The following is a 16,617-nucleotide window of genomic DNA, read 5'->3' as shown; positions in this document are numbered from 1 at the left end:
AAACTGCAACTTTTCTCTCTAATGTGAGTGTACTAGCACCACCAGGACTGCAGTGGTTCAAGGGGGTGACTCACCTCCACCTTCTCAGATAGAGATGGACAGTCAATGCTTGCTGAGCTAGTGACACCCACATCCCCATGATAAGATTTTTGAAAATGCAGCCAGCTCCCTCAAAAAGCAATGCGACAACGTGTTGGTTCATGGATAATTAGGTCACCAGGGACAACTCCCTGGCCCATGGTGAGATGGTGCCATGAAATCTTTAATGTCCATCTAAAAGGCCAAACCGAACCACAGTATCAAAATCTCAATGGAGAATTGGCACACACGACGGTGAAATGCTGATTGTAGATTTTGCTCGTCAGTTATCAGCATGGGACTTGACTTCAGCGCTTTGTACTCTGAGTTGAGAGCGCTCTGCAGTGACTCCTCAGGCCACTTGTTATTGCATTACCACCTCCAATATTGAGATCAATTCCAGAGCAAACATGCAATGAGGGCAGCAAGCATTTGGTTCCAGACGTCTCCCGTTATCACCACCTTCCCAGAGGGCTGCTTGCTTATTAGAGAGCGATGACTGGTGGTGGTGGTTTAACCTGAGGTCACCATGCCTCAGTTGAGGGGAGAGGTTGAGAGAGTGGGACCTTCAAAGGAACCTCAGCTAGAGCGTGAATTGAACTCATGATGTTGCTGTTACTCTGTATCACAAGCCAGCCATGCAGCCCATTACACTAGGAGATAATCCTGCATGCTGTAATAAAATTAAGATGAGTTATCTCACTGATAAGATTTTTATGATGTTTTTCATTTTGTAGGTTCCTTTGGTGCCCTTGATACCCGGATTCAGTATCTTACTCAATGTATACCTGATGTTAAAGCTCAGTTTATTGACCTGGGTGAGATTCTCCATTTGGATAGTTATAGGTATGACAATTTTATTTTAAAAATTAATTTATTTAAAACTTAGTTACTTTGCAAGATGGCATGATGTTGTGGTATGGCAAGTTGGGGAATTGGGGAATCTGATCTGTGGTTCCTAAATCCCCAAGTCAACTGTCTGTGCCAGTAATGAACTGTAAAGTTGCTGATAATCCATCAGGAATAATGATGAAACAATTAGTGGCAAAACATGAGTTGTCACCCTTCGCCATGCAGAATTGCCTAACATTTCTTGATTCTGCCAGTTATAGAGCCATACAACACGGGAACAGAGCCTTTGGTTCAACTAGTCTGTGCTAACCAGACATCCCAATTTGAGCTAATCCCATTTGCCAGCATTTGGCCCATATCCCTCTGAACCCTTCCTATTCCTGTACCCGTCCAGATGCCTTTTAAATGTTGTAATTGTACCAGCCTCCACCAATTCCTCTGGCAGCTCGTTCCATTTGCTATTTTAAATTTCTGCCATTGTTCAACTGCAACTGTTTGTTTTTCTGCAGAACTCCTTCCCCATTCTAATTAGCCAAGTCAGCCCTTATCCGTGTTTAATTACCAAATTTCACCCTTTTGTTTCCAACCCATGTTTCTCAATGTCAGATAACAAAGTGTGGAGCTGGATGAACACAGCAGGCCAAGCAGCATCTCAGGAGCACAAAAGCTGACGTTTCGGGCCCAGACCCTTCATCAGGGAGGTCTGATGGGTCTAGGCCCGAAACGTCAGCTTTTGTGCTCCTGAGATGCTGCTTGGCCTGCTGTGTTCATCCAGCTCCACACTTTGTTATCTTGTATTCTCCAGCATCTGCAGTTCCCATTATCACTGATACTTTCTCAATGTCAAACTGAATGCTAAATTCTACGATGTCATGGTCATTGTTCCCTTGGAAATCTCTTACTGAGATAATTTATTAAATCTATCATGTTACATAGCACCTGATCCAAAATAGCATGATCCCTAGTTGGATCCAGGAAATAGAACATAGAACATAGAACAGTACAGCACAGAACAGGCCCTTCAGCCCACAATGTTGTGCCGACCATTGATCCTCATGTATGCACCCTCAAATTTCTGTGACCATATGCATGTCCAGCAGTCTCTTAAATGACCCCAATGACCTTGCTTCCACAACTGCTGCTGGCAACGCATTCCATGCTCTCACAACTCTCTGCGTAAAGAACCTGCCTCTGACATCCCCTCTATACTTTCCACCAACCAGCTTAAAACTATGACCCCTCGTGCTAGCCATTTCTGCCCTGGGAAATAGTCTCTGGCTATCAACTCTATCTATGCCTCTCATTATCTTGTATACCTCAATTAGGTCCCCTCTCCTCCTCCTTTTCTCCAATGAAAAGAGACCGAGCTCAGACAACCTCTCTTCATAAGCTAAGCCCTCCAGTCCAGGCAGCATCCTGGTAAACCTCCTCTGAACCCTCTCCAAAGCATCCACATCTTTCCTATAATAGGGCGCCCAGAACTGGACGCAGTATTCCAAGTGCGGTCTAACCAAAGTTTTATAGAGCTGCAACAAGATCTCACGACTCTTAAACTCAATCCCCCTGTTAATGAAAGCCAAAACACCATATGCTTTCTTAACAACCCTGTCCACTTGGGTGGCCATTTTAAGGGATCTATGTATCTGCACACCAAGATCCCTCTGTTCCTCCACGCTGCCAAGAATCCTATCCTTAATCCTGTACTCAGCTTTCAAATTCGACCTTCCAAAATGCATCACCTCGCATTTATAGTCCTGAGACATTCAATGAATTCTTTGTGATAAGGGGAACTGCAGATGCTGGAGAATCCAAGATAACAAAGTGTGAAGCTGGATGAACACAGCAGGCCAAGCAGTATCTCAGGAGCACAAAAGCTGACGTTTCAGGCCCAGACCCTTCATCAGAGAGGTCTGATGGGTCTAGGCCCGAAACGTCAGCTTTTGTGCTCCTGAGATGCTGCTTGGCCTGCTGTGTTCATCCAGCTTCACACTTTATTATCAATGAATTCTGTATAATGACTACATGTGACAATTTAATGCTCATGTAGATTGAGAAAATCAAAGTCACCCATGTGTTCTGTCTTTTTTCACATGCCAACTTTGATCTTATGTTGGGTCCAAAATTTTCATAACAAAGCATACACGAGACCACCAGGAATGGTTAGTTATTAATTTTATTGGTCAAACTTCAAACGTTACGTGGGCAGTCAATGTCTCCCCCTTTCCTTTTGATTCCTACTGTCCCTCCTCCCCCCCACCCCCAGGCCTCACACTCTCATACTTCTATATCCGCTCCCACCCCCTTTACTTTCCTCCAATCATCTTCTTGAAGTACCGTGTGGTGGCCATTTTAGTCGTCAGCGCTGCCTTTTGCTAGAACATTCCGTCTGTGCTTTCTGCAGCTATACTCTTCCTCCTTACTATTTTCCACTCCAGTAACTTGTACAATATACATTCAGCTGTAGACATTTTGTTTAAACATAATCAAGATTTCTCCTACAACTCCTCACCTTTTGATTCTTTTAATCATTGATAAGCATCACTACAGATACAATGACCTTAACATGGTATGAGTTTGTTCAGAAATTTCCGTGTGTTGAAGTTGGGCTGGGACACGAAAATGGGCTAAACCATATTTAAGACATTGGAGAAGGACAGCTGAGGGGGATACTGCTGTTGGAATGTTTGGGAATATGTGAGCAAACCCAGCAACTGGAGATACTGGAATGACTAGCATACACATATGACATATACAAAAATGTATTTGGATTCAATTCTCATTTAACAACAGAGGTATATGTTCCGATGTCTAACAGGTCAACAAAAGGTCCAAAAAACATAAGTTTTGTATTTGGTGGTGGTTTGGTGGATCTCTTAACATGTGAAGTGTGGATCCAGGCCTTCTCCCCTTGTACTGTTACAGCTAATGGAGTAGTTAACAGAATTTGGAATGAGCCTTCCCACTTTGCACCAACAGATTCTTTGTGGGTTTTCTTGATGCATACCCACGTTCGGGGAAAATATTGTTTCCACCTTTGGGGGGATCACTCCACCCTGCTACAATCTGTTGGGAGGCATACCTGTCAGCATTTGTCAGATCCTGACAATATTTCAACAGTGAGTCACTCAATAAATGGCCATCAGCTATACGGAGATCTATCATACCAGGCAGAGACATAGGTTGCCCAGGTATGACTTCAAAAGGGCTTATGCCTGTGATTCATTTGGGTGTCACTGAAATGCTACCCAGGACTAGAGGGAGAACTTGGGGTCAAGGCATTCCTTCCTGGTGGTATTTGGCCAAGCGTTCGGTTTATATCCTCAACCTGTTTGCCATTTCTGGTTGAGCAGCAGCGCAAGCAGGAGCTTGGAGCAGGAGCCTGTCGGGAAGCCGGTGAGTCACTGTTTTTGAATCTATAAAAAGCTTACCTCGTGAATAGACAGAGGTACGCTGAGCAGGAGCCCACACAGGACAGGTGAGTGAGTGAGGTAATATATTTGTGTGGTCTCCCACCCATCCTCCTCCTTTAACCAAAAAAAAGGCTCTGTGTGCCTGATTGGTAAGGTAACAAGTTTATTTTTTATTCTTTATTTTTTAAGTCTTGGGAATTTAGAATAATGGGAACAGAGGTCAGGGCAGTTGAATGTTCCTCCTGCAGAATGTGGGAGGTAAGGGTCACCCCTAGTGTCCCTGCTGACTACATCTGCAGGAAGTGCAGCCAACTCCAGCTCCTTGAAAACCGTGTTAGGGAGCTGGAGCTGGAGCTGGATGAACTTCGGATCATTCGGGAGGCAGAGGGCGTTATTGAGAGGAGTTACAGGGAGGTAGTCACTCCTCAAGTACAGGAAAAAGGCAGATGGGTTACAGTCAGGGGACGGAAAGGGAACTGGCAGGCAGGGCAGGGATCCCCCGTGGCAATTCCCCTCAACAGTAAGTATACCGTTTTGGATACTGTTGGGCGGGACGCCTTACCAGGGGAAAGCAGTGGGGCACAGGTCTCTGGCACAGAGCCTGTCCCTGCTGCTCAGAAGGGAAGGGGGAAGAGGAGCAGAGCATTAGTCATTGGGGACTCCATAGTTAGGGGGACAGATAGGAGGTTCTGTGGGGATGAGAGAGACTCACGGTTGGTGTGTTACCTCCCAGGTGCCAGGGTGCGTGATGTTTCTGATTGTGTTTTTGGGATCCTTAAGGGGGAGGGGGAGCAGCCCCAAGTCGTGGCCCACATTGGCACCAACGACATAGGTAGGAAGAGAGATGGGGATTTAAGGCAGAAATTCAGGGAGCTAGGATGGAAGCTGAGAGCTAGGACGAAGAGAGTTGTTGTCTCTGGTTTGTTGCCCGTGCCACGTGCTAGTGAGGTGAGGAATAGGGAGAGAGAGAAGTTGAATACGTGGCTACAGGGATGGTGCAGGAGGGAGGGTTTTGGATTCTTGAATAATTGGGGCTCTTTCTGGGGTAGGTGGGACCTCTACAAGCAAGATGGTCTTCACCTGAACCAGAGGGGTACCGATATCCTGGGGGGGAAGTTTGCTAAGGCTATTCGGGTGGGTTTAGACTAATTCAGCAGGGGGATGGGCACCAAAATTGTAGTTCGAGTATAGAAAAGGTTGAGAGTAGGGTGGTCCGAAATAAAGTTTCAGGGAAGCAAGATGGCACTGGCAAGCAAGAAGTTGGTTTGAAGTGTGTCTACTTCAATGCCAGAAGCATCCGGAATAAGGTGGGTGAACTTGCAGCATGGGTTAGTACCTGAGACTTCGATGTTGTGGCCATTTCGGAGACATGGATAGAGCAGGGACAGGAATGGTTGTTGCAGGTTCCGGGATTTAGATGTTTCAGTAAGAACAGAGAAGATGGTAAAAGGGGTGGAGGTGTGGCATTGTTGGTCAAGGACAGTATTACAGTTGCAGAAAGGATGTTTGGGGACTCGTCAACTGAGGTAGTATGGGCTGAGGTTAGAAACAGGAAAGGAGAGGTCACCCTGTTGGGAGTTTTCTAGAGGCCTCTGAATAGTTCCAGAGATGTAGAGGAAAGGATAGCAAAGATGATTCTCGATAGGAGTGAGAGAGACAGGGTAGTTGTCATGGGGGACTTCAACTTTCCAAATATTGACTGGGAACACTATAGTTCGAGTACTATAGATGGGTCAGCTTTTGTCCAGTGTGTGCAGGAGGGCTTCCTGACACAGTATGTAGATAGGCCAACAAGGGGCGAAGCCACATTAGATTTGGTACTGGGTAATGAGCCTGGCCAGGTGTTAGATTTGGAAGTAGGTGAGCACTTTGGTGATAACGATCACAATTCTGTTATGTTTACTTTAGTGATGGAAAGGGATAGGTTTATACCACTGGGCAAGAGTTATAGCTGGGGGAAAGGCAATTGCGATGAGATTAGGCAAGATTTAGGGAGCATAGGATGGGGAAGGAAACTGCAGGGGATGGGCACATTAGAAATGTGGAGCTTATTCAAGGAAAAGCTCCTGTGTCCCCTAGATAAGTATGTACCTGTCAGGCAGGGAGGAAGCTGTAGAGTGCGGGAGCCGTGGTTTACGAAGGAGGTGGAATCTCTGGTCAAGAGGAAGAAGGCGGCTTATGTTAGGATGTGATGGGAAGGCTCAGTTAGGGCACTTGAGGGCTACGAGGTAGCCAGGAAAGACCTAAAGAGAGAGCTCAGAAGAACCAGGAGGAGACATGAGAATTTGTTGGCGGATAGGATCAGGGTAAACCCTAAGGCTTTCTATAGGTATTTAAGGAATAAAAGAATGACAAAAGTAAGATTAGGCCCAATCAAGGATAGTAGTGGTAAGGTGTGTGTGGAGTCAGATGAGATAGGGGAAGTGCTAAATGAATATTTTTCAACAGTATTCACTCTGGAAAACGACATTGTTGTCGAGGAGAATACTGAGATACAGGCTACTAGACTAGGTGGGATTGAGGTTCACAAGGAAGAGGTATTAGAAATCCTACAGAGGGTGAAGATAGATAAGTCCCCTGGGCCGGATGGGATTTATCCTCGATCCTCTGGGAAGCCAGGGAGGAGATTGCAGAGACTTTGGCATTGATCTTTAACTCGTCATTGTCTACAGGAATTGTGCCAGATGACTGGAGGATAGCAAATGTGGTTCCCCTGTTCAAGAAGGGGAGTAGAGACAACCCTGGTAATTATAGACCAGTGAGCCTTACATCAGTTGTTGGTAAAGTGTTTGAAAAGGTTATAAGGGATAGGATTTATAATCATCTAGAAAAGAATAAATTAATTAGGGATAGTCAGCACGGTTTTGTGAAGGGAAGGCCGTGCCTCACAAACCTTATTGAGTTCTTTGAGAAGGTGACCAAACAGGTAGATGAGAGTAAACCGGTTGATGTGGTGTATATGGATTTCAGCAAGGCATTCGATAAGGTTCCCCACAATAGGCTATTGTACAAAATGCGGAGGAATGGAATTGTGGGAGATATAGCAGTTTGGATCGGAAATTGGCTTGCTGAAAGAAGACAGAGGGTGGTGGTTGATGGGAAATGTTCATCCTGGAGACCAGTTACTAGTGGTGTACTGCAAGGGTCGGTGTTGGTTCCACTGCTGTTTGTCATTTTTATAAATGATCTGGATGAGGGCGTAGAAGGATGGGTTAGTAAATTTGCAGACGACGCTAAGGTCGGTGGAGTTGTGGATAGTGACGAAGGATGCTGTAGGTTGCAGAGAGACATAGATAAGCTGCAGAGCTGGGCTGAGAGGTGGCAAATGGAGTTTAATGCAGACAAGTGTGAGGTGATGCACTTTGGTAGGAGTAACCGGAAGGCCAAGTACTGGGCTAGTGGTAAGATTCTTAGTAGTGTAGATGAGCAGAGAGATCTCAGTGTCCATGTACACAGATCCTTGAAAGTTGCCATCCAGGTTGACAGGGCAGTTAAGAAGGCATACAGTGTTTTAGCTTTTATTAATAGAGGGATCGAGTTCCGGAACCAAGAGGTTGTGGTGAAGCTGCACAAAACTCTGGTGCGGCCGCACTTGGAGTATTGTGTACAGTTCTGGTCACCGCATTATAAGAAGGATGTGGAAGCTTTGGAAAGGGTGCAGAGGAGATTTACTAGGATGTTGCCTAGTATGGAGGGAAGGTCTTACGAGGAAAGGCTGAGGGACTTGAGGCTGTTTACATTAGTGAGAAGAAGGTTGAGAAGTGACGTAATTGAAACATATAAAATAATCAGAGGGTTAGATAGGGTGGATAGGGAGAGCCTTTTTCCTAGGATGGTGACGGCGAGCACGAGGGGGCATAGCTTTAAATTGAGGGGTGAAAGATATAGGACAGATGTCAGAGGTAGTTTCTTTACTCAGAGAGTAGTAAGGGAATGGAACGCTTTGCCTGCAACGGTAGTAGATTCGCCAACTTTAGGTACATTTAAATCGTCATTGGATAAGCATATGGACGTACATGGAATAGTGTAGGTTAGGTGGGCTTGAGATCGGTATGACAGGTCGGCACAACATCGAGGGCCGAAGGGCCTGTACTGTGCTGTAATGTTCTATGTTCTATGTTTCTATGTTCTGTCCTGATGACTGTGGGTGATGTGCACACCGCAAGTCCCATTTAATGTTCAGCAAGCCTACACACGTCTTGACAATGCACTCCATAAAATGGGTCCCTTGATCCAAGTCAATGCTAGATGGGACCCCTCACCTCCCCGACACTGGGGAATGTACTCCTTACAGAGAATCTTAGTGGTCTGGTTTGCTGTAGCTCTTCTGGCACGTGATGTTTCCACCCATCGTGAGAATTTATCCACTGTAACTAGGACAGTTGAGTGTCCCTGGCACTTGGAGAGACAAATATAATCCACCTACAAGTGTTGGAAGGGTCTGGCAGGTGCAGGAGGTCTCAGTTGTGGCATTACCGTGGAGCGGGTCCAGGATTATTCCTCTGGCACGTGACACAGCGATCCTCTATGAGTTCCGCGTGTCTCTTAAATCCTCTTCACCCACCAGCTCCTTTGGAATCTAGCCATCATCTGTGGAGGGGCCAAGTGCCCATAGCAGTGTATTTGCACTGCCAGGAAGGGCATTAACACTCGTGGTGCGACTGGCTTGTGTGTGTGTGTGCCATTGTCTCCAAACACCACCTTCACACAATTTTATTCCGGCCTCACTTCATGTCCACTTTCCTTCCCGCGAACACTGGTCTTGCATTGTTCTGATTTGCTCGTGAACATGTGCATTTTTATTCCAGTCCGACCTCCTTGGCCAATTTCTAAGTGAGGCAGCTCTTTTCACCATCTGATCAGCCAAAGCGTTACCTTGTGCCTCAGCAGTGTTCTGTTGCATATGCGTCATGCATTTCAGGATTGCAAGTTCTAGCGGCAATTGAAGGCTTCTAGGAGGTCCGGGACCTCATCCCCGTTCCGAATGGGTGTGCCTTCCGCAGTAAGCAGTCCCCTTCTTTTCCACAGGGGCCCAAAATTATGCACCGCTCCGAAAGCATATTGAGAATCTGTATATTCAAGGATCTGTATATATCCCAGAGGTAATGTGAACTGCAGATCCTGGAGAATCCAAGATACCCAAGTGTGGAGCTGGATGAAAACAACAGGCCAAGCAGCATCTTAGGAGCACAAGGGTCTAGGCCTGAAACGTCAGCTTTTGTGCTCCTAAGATGCTGCTTGGCCTGCTGTGTTCATCCAACTCCACACTTTGGTATCTGTATATATCCCCCCGGCTATCTGACATGCTTCCGTGAGTGCTCTTTGTTCTGTCTGTTGGGCTGAAGTAGCTGCTGGCAAGTTTCCTCCAGCTACTACTTCATGCAAGCTGGTGACAGCCCATCCTGCTTTTCGAATTCTGTCTTCCACAAAAGAGCACCCGCCAGTATAGAGAAGAGGGTCCGGATTTTGTAGATAACAAAGTGTGGAGCTGGATGAACACAGCAGGCCAAGCAACATCTTAGGAGCACAAAAACTGATGTTTCGGGCCTAGACCCTTCATCAGAAAAGGGGGATGGGAGAGGGTTCTGAAATAAATAGGGAGAGAGGTGGAGGCGGACCGAAGATGGATAGAGGAGAAGATAGGTGGAGAGGGCACAGGCAAGTTAAAGAGGCAGCGATGGAGCCAGTAAAGATGAGTATAGGTGGGGAGGTAGGGAGGAGATCGGTCAGTTCAGGGAGGACGGACAGGTGAAGGGGGGGGGATGAGGTTAGTAGGTAGGAGATGAGGGTGCGGCTTGAGGTGGGAGGAGGGGATAGGTGACAGGAAGAACTGGTTAGGGAGGTGGGGACGAGCTGGGCTGGTTTTGGGATGCAGTGGCGGGGGGAGGGAAGATTTTGAAGCTTATGAAATGCACATTTTCCTTAAGATGCTGCTTGGCCTGCTGTGTTCGTCCAGCTCCACACTTTGTTATCTCAGATTCTCCAGCATCTGCAGTTCCTATTATCTTGGGATTTTGTAGAGGCTCTTCGCCCGCCTGAACTGCTTCATCAATTTCCACGCGGTTGTGTTCTTCGTCACTCTCGCTGGCCTCATCCGCACCTCTCCCCTTTTGATCCCGCGCAGCAGGTGATTAACTGGGCTTGCATGGACCAGGGGTTGCAAAAAGGGCTGCCCAGCATGTCCATCAGGCCGCATTTGTCTGCGAAATGCGATTCATAGATCACATAGCATGGACCTTGTGAGGGGCGCTTGACAATTTAATCCAGCACAATAGGGGCAGTGGCTATAACATCTCGAAATGTGGCTTGCATTGCTCTCAGACAACTGTCCTACCCCAGTTCCACGGAAGCTAGCCGGGTGGAATAATAACCAAAGGGTCTCCTGTCTGTCAACATGCTCCTGTGTAAGGATGGCTTTCATGTAACCAACTTTCTCCTGTACATAAAGAGTAAATGGCTTTCCATTGTCAGGGATTCCCTGAGTTGGAGCAGAACATAAGGCAGTTTTTAATTTCTGAAAGGCAGATCATTGTTTGGGAGAGAACACTATTGGGTCTTTAGGTTCATGTTTTCCTTTAAGACAATCATTCAATGGCTGGGCTAATTGTGTACAACTATCAATCCGGCTACTGCTAAAATTGCAAAACCCCAAAAAGGATCCTAGTTCTCGGACACTAGTGAGTTCTTTAGCAGTCCAAACGGCTGCTGTCCTGTCTTGTGTCAACTCTCGTTTGCCTGCCAAGACCTTCTGTCCCACCACTTCCTCTTGGGCAGTCTGTGCCACCATAAGATTGCTTTATGACCACAACAGTGTAAATGATCGGGGACGGCTCGCAAATCTTCCCAATGCTGTTCCTCGGTCCGCGATGTTATCAAAACATTGTCCACATGTCAGATGACCATGGATTCCATTGGAGGCAATTCCCACAAATGATTCTGAGGGCTATATGGCACATTGTGGGGCTGCTGTGAAAACCCTGGGGCAAATGTGTCCTCGTGTAGCGCAGTTGGTGGACTGCAAGGGTAAGCCAAGGTTGCACTTCTGGGGCCAGAGGGACAGACCAGAATCCATTAGCCATATCTATGATGCAAAAAATATCTATATTCTGGGGAGAGGAAATTAAAAATAGTGGATGGGTTGGCTACCAGAAGCACCTGTTTTTTAATGCACTGGTTGGTTTTCTGATAGTCGATGGTCAACACCAGGCACCATCTAGTTTCCTAACCAACCAGACAGGGGCATGCTATGTACCTCGACCAGTACACCCTGTCCTTCCAATTGGTATATATCTAGTAGGAAACCAGCAATGGAGGCAGGGCTAATGGGGTATTATTTTGAACATGGTGGAGCGATTCCAGTGAAGGTGACCAGAGCCATTTTTAAGAGAACGCAATAGCTTCAATCCTTTGCTGTTCCTCTTCCTTGAGGTGTAGTATTGACCAAGTGAAGCGGCCATCCCCAAAGTGTAGAGATGAACTTATTTGAGTCAAAACATCCATCCCCAATAGAGCCTGTTGTACTGGTCCCATCCATGAGGATGCTCGAATCTCGTGTGGCCCTAGACATAAGGCTGATGGCTGTGTCTTCCTAAGACACCATCCTATTCCCCCTATTCCCACTGCAGTCCTACGTTCCTCATCCATTGGTAGACCCATCCCTCAGTTAAAGGTCAACATATCAACTCAGCTCCAGTATCCAATAAACAGTCAATTTCCTTGTCACCCACCCCCATTAAAACATGAGTCATTTTCCCAAGGCAGCTAAGGAAGGGGCTAAGAAGAGGGGTGTGGGCAGTTCTAGTTTTTTGCCAGATTTGGAAGAGCCTCCTGTTGTTTCGGAAACACCAGTAACATCGGTTCTGTCAGTGGGCTGTTTGAAGGGTTTGAGTTTTGCCTGGGGGGCCAATTTGCTGGAAGTTGCCTTCTCCTTAAAGTGACACATTTTTTCCCAGTGCCCTTCTCAGCCTTACATCTTCTGGGCTGTGTACTGGGCAGACTGCCCGATGCAGCTGCCATCGTTTGCATAGTTCTTAGACTCCATATTACAGTCAAGTTGATTAGTGTCCTGTACTATCTCTTTGAACAATTCACAACTCATTTCCCAATCTGGATGTATAATCTTGAGCATTTTGCCTAATTCAGGTTTCAATCCTGCAACAAAGGAGGAGTTGAGGGTTGCTAAAGTAGCTTGGTCGAATTGGTCTGTGTTGCCAATGTTACCGGCCGGTCTATAATGTTCAATACATCTTGCTACAAAGCGTTCCATGTAGTTAATCAATTCCTCATTGCCTCTCTGCTGACAGGCTGTTGTTTTACTCCAGAGATAATGGGAACTGCAGATGCTGGAGATTCCAAGATAATAAAATGTGAGGCTGGATGAACACAGCAGGCCAAGCAGCATCTCAGGAGCACAAAAGCTGACGTTTCGGGCCTAGACCCTTCATCAGAGAGGGGGATGGGGGGAGGGAACTGGAATAAATAGGGAGAGAGGGGGAGGCGGACCGAAGATGGAGAGCAAAGAAGATAGGTGGAGAGGGTGTAGGTGGGGAGGTAGGGAGGGGATAGGTCAGTCCAGGGAAGACGGACAGGTCAAGGAGGTGGGATGAGGTTAGTAGGTAGCTGGGGGTGCGGCTGGGGGTGGGAGGAAGGGATGGGTGAGAGGAAGAACCGGTTAGGGAGGCAGAGACAGGTTGGACTGGTTTTGGGATGCAGTGGGTGGGGGGGAGGAGCTGGGCTGGTTCCCCCTCCCATTCTCTTGATGACATGTCCATCATGGGCCTCCTGCACTGCCACAATGATGCCACCCGAAGGTTGCAGGAACAGCAACTCATATTCCGCCTGGGAACCCTGCAGCCATATGGTATCAATGTGGACTTCACCAGTTTCAAAATCTCCCCTTCCCCCACTGCATCCCTAAACCAGCCCAGTTCATCCCCTCCCCCCACTGCACCACACAACCAGCCCAGCTCCTCCCCCCCACCCACTGCATCCCAAAACCAGTCCAACCTGTCTCTGCCTCCCTAACCGGTTCTTCCTCTCACCCATCCCTTCCTCCCACCCCCAGCCGCACCCCCAGCTACCTACTAACCTCATCCCACCTCCTTGACCTGTCCGTCTTCCCTGGACTGACCTATCCCCTCCCTACCTCCCCACCTACACCCTCTCCACCTATCTTCTTTGCTCTCCATCTTCGGTCCGCCTCCCCCTCTCTCCCTATTTATTCCAGTTCCCTCCCCCCATCCCCCTCTCTGATGAAGGGTCTAGGCCCGAAACGTCAGCTTTTGTGCTCCTGAGATGCTGCTTGGCCTGCTGTGTTCATCCAGCCTCACATTTTATTATGTTGTTTTACTCCAGTCAGTTTTAGTGGTCTGTAGTCTTTCAAAAAATTTTGGATCGCTTTCCATCCACTGTGCAGATCTCGTCCATTATCTCCTAATTCTTTGGTCAACTTCCGAGATAATTTCCGAGCTGTATTACCTCCCGCCATAATGGTCAACACTTGTACTCCATCCATGCGGTGAAGACTATATATATTTTTGCGTTTTTCCAATTTGCTGCACATCTTTACACCCTCCTTTTTGGGATGAGCGAGCTCCTTAGACTACCTTTCTACCTCTGTTGGATTGGCTGGTTTGTATTCTACCTATTGGGCGCATTTGTATGTGACTTTCCCCTCTTCATCAGCTGTTTTTTCCTTCTTTTAACTTCTAGTTTGCATGGTTCTTAGACTAGAAGCTTGTGGTTGTTTATCTTAGTGATCCAAATCACTATCATCGAAACAATATCTTTCAGTCTCAAATCAAGGCCGAATAGACAATAGGTGCTGGAGTAGGCCATTCGGCCCTTCGAGCCAGCACCACCATTCATTATGATCATGACTAATCATCCACAATCAGTATCCTGTTCCTGCCTTATCCCCATAACCCTTGATTCCTCTATCTTTAAGAGCTCTATCTATCTCTTTCTTAAAAGCATCCAGAGACTTGGCCTCCACTGCCTTCTGGGGCAGAGCATTCCATATATCCACCACTCTCTGGGTGAAGAAGCTTTTCCTCAACTCTGTTCTAAATGGCCTACCCCTTATTTTTAAACTGTGTCCTCTGGTCCTGGACTCACCCATCAGCGGAAACATGCTTCCTGCCTCCACAGTGACCAATCCCTTAATAATCTTATATGCCTCAATCAGATCCCCTCTCATCCTCCTAAACTCAAGAGTATACAAGCCCAGTCACTCCAATCTTTCAAAGTATGATAGTCCCGCCGTTCTGGGAATTGACCTTGTGAACCTACGCTGCACTCCCTCAATAGCAAGAATGTCCTTCCTCAAATTTGGAGACCAAAACTGCACACAGTACTCCAGGTGTGGTCTCACCAGGGCCCTGTACAGCTGCAGAAGGACCTCTTTGCTCCTATACTCAATTCCTCTTGTGATGAAGGCCAGCATGCTATTAGCTTTCTTCACTGCCTGCTGTACCTGCATGCTTGCTTTCATTGACTGATGTACAAGAACACCTAGATCTTGTTGTGCTTCCCCTTTACCTGACTTGACTCCATTGAGATAGTAATCTGCCTTCCTGTTCTTGCCACCAAAGTGTATAACCACACATTTATCCACATTAAACTGCATCTGCCGTGCATCCGTCCACGCACCTAGCCTGTCCAAGTCACCCTGTATTCTCATAACATCCTCCTCACATTTCACACTGCCACCCAACTATGTGTCATCAGCAAATTTGCTAATATTACTTCTAATGCCTTCGGCGATATCATTAATATATATCGTAGACAGCTGCGGTCCCAGCACCGAACCTTGTGGTACCCCACTGGTCACCGCCTGCCATTCTGAAAGGGACCCGTTTATCACTACTCTTTGCTTCCTGTCAGCCAGCCAATTTTCAATCCAACTCAGTATTTTGCCCCCAATACCATGTGCCCTAATTTTGTTCAACATTCTTCTATGCGGGACTTTATCAAAGGCTTTCTGAAAGCCCAGGTACACTACATCCACTGGCTCTCCCTTATCCATCTTCATAGATACATCCTCAAAAAATTCCAGAAGATTAGTCAAGCATGATTTCCCCTTCATAAATCCATGCTGACTCTGACCTATTCTGTTACAGCTATCCAAATGAGTCTTAATTTCATCTTTTATAATTGACTCCAGCATCTTTCCCACCACTGACGTCAGGCTAACCAGTCTATAATTTCATGTTTTCTCTCTCCCTCCTTTCTTGAAAAGTGGGACAACATTTGCCACCCTCTAATCCGCAGGAACTGATCCTGAATCCATAGAACCTTGGAAAATAATTACCAACGTGTCCACAATTTCTAGAGCCACCTCCTTAAGTACCCTGGGATGCAGACCATCAGGTCCCAGGGACTTATCGGCCTTCAGACCTAACAGTCTATCCAACACCATTTCCTGCCTAATATAAATACCCTTCAGTTCGTCCATTACCCTCGGTCCTTCAGCCACTATTGCATCTGGGAGATTGCTCGTGTCTTCCCTAGTGAAGACAGATCCAAAGTACCTATTCAACTCTTCTGCCATTTCCTTGTTCCCCATAATAAATTCACCCGTTTCTGGCTTCAAGGGCCCAGTTTTAGTTGTAACCATTTTTTTTCTTTTCACATACCTAAAAAAGCTTTTACTATCCTCCTTTATATTTTTGGCCAGTTTTCCTTCATAGTTCATTTTTTTCTCTGTGTATTGCCTTTTTAGTTATCCACTGTTGCTCTTAAAAAGCTCCCCAGTCCTCCGGCTTCCCACTCATCTTTGCTATGTTATACTTCTCTTTTATTTTTATACAGTCCTTAACTTCCCTTGTCAGCCACGGCTGCCTCCGCCTCCCCTTAGGATCTTTCTTCCTCTTTGGTATGAACTGATCCTGCACCTTCTGCATTATATCCAGAAATACCTGCCATTGTTGTTCCACTGCCATCCCTGATAGGGTATTGTACCATTGAACTTTGGCCAGCTCCTCCCTCATAGCTCCATAGTTCCCTTTATTCAACTGCAATCTTAGGGACTGATTGATTTGAAGATTGTGTGGGAGGAGGGGCACTTGGATACGGACAGGGTGACTTCGCATGGGAATTTCGGCGCAGGCAGCTTTCGCTTGGTCTTTCAAATTACTAATTTCGCAGTCATGGTTAGGCTTTTAACAATTTTGTGCTGCTGTGAGATTTGTTGCATGACACATCATGACCAGCAAGTACATTCTTTATCTTTAAGATTAGATTAGATTAGATTCCCTACAGTGTTGAAACAGGCCCT

The 16,617-nt window shown here is 46.6% G+C and overlaps 1 protein-coding gene across 3 annotated transcripts in view; it reads left to right on the top strand.

Annotated features, from left to right (window-relative positions):
- slc7a4 (solute carrier family 7 member 4) overlaps nucleotides 1–16,617 on the top strand; it is a 56,030-nt gene that overhangs the window by 31,298 nt on the left and 8,115 nt on the right. For all 3 annotated transcript variants that reach the window (XM_048556651.2, XM_048556649.2, XM_048556650.2), the window contains exon 4: nucleotides 816–924. In XM_048556651.2, the coding sequence (XP_048412608.1) occupies nucleotides 816–924 (109 nt within the window). The remainder of the gene's footprint in view (nucleotides 1–815; nucleotides 925–16,617) is intronic.

Source organism: Stegostoma tigrinum, chromosome 26 (genome assembly GCF_030684315.1).
Source record: "Stegostoma tigrinum isolate sSteTig4 chromosome 26, sSteTig4.hap1, whole genome shotgun sequence".
NCBI classification, from domain to species: Eukaryota; Metazoa; Chordata; class Chondrichthyes; order Orectolobiformes; family Stegostomatidae; genus Stegostoma; species Stegostoma tigrinum.
The sequence above is the reverse complement of the archived record's forward strand: the minus strand, read 5'-3'. Positions and strand labels throughout refer to the sequence as shown.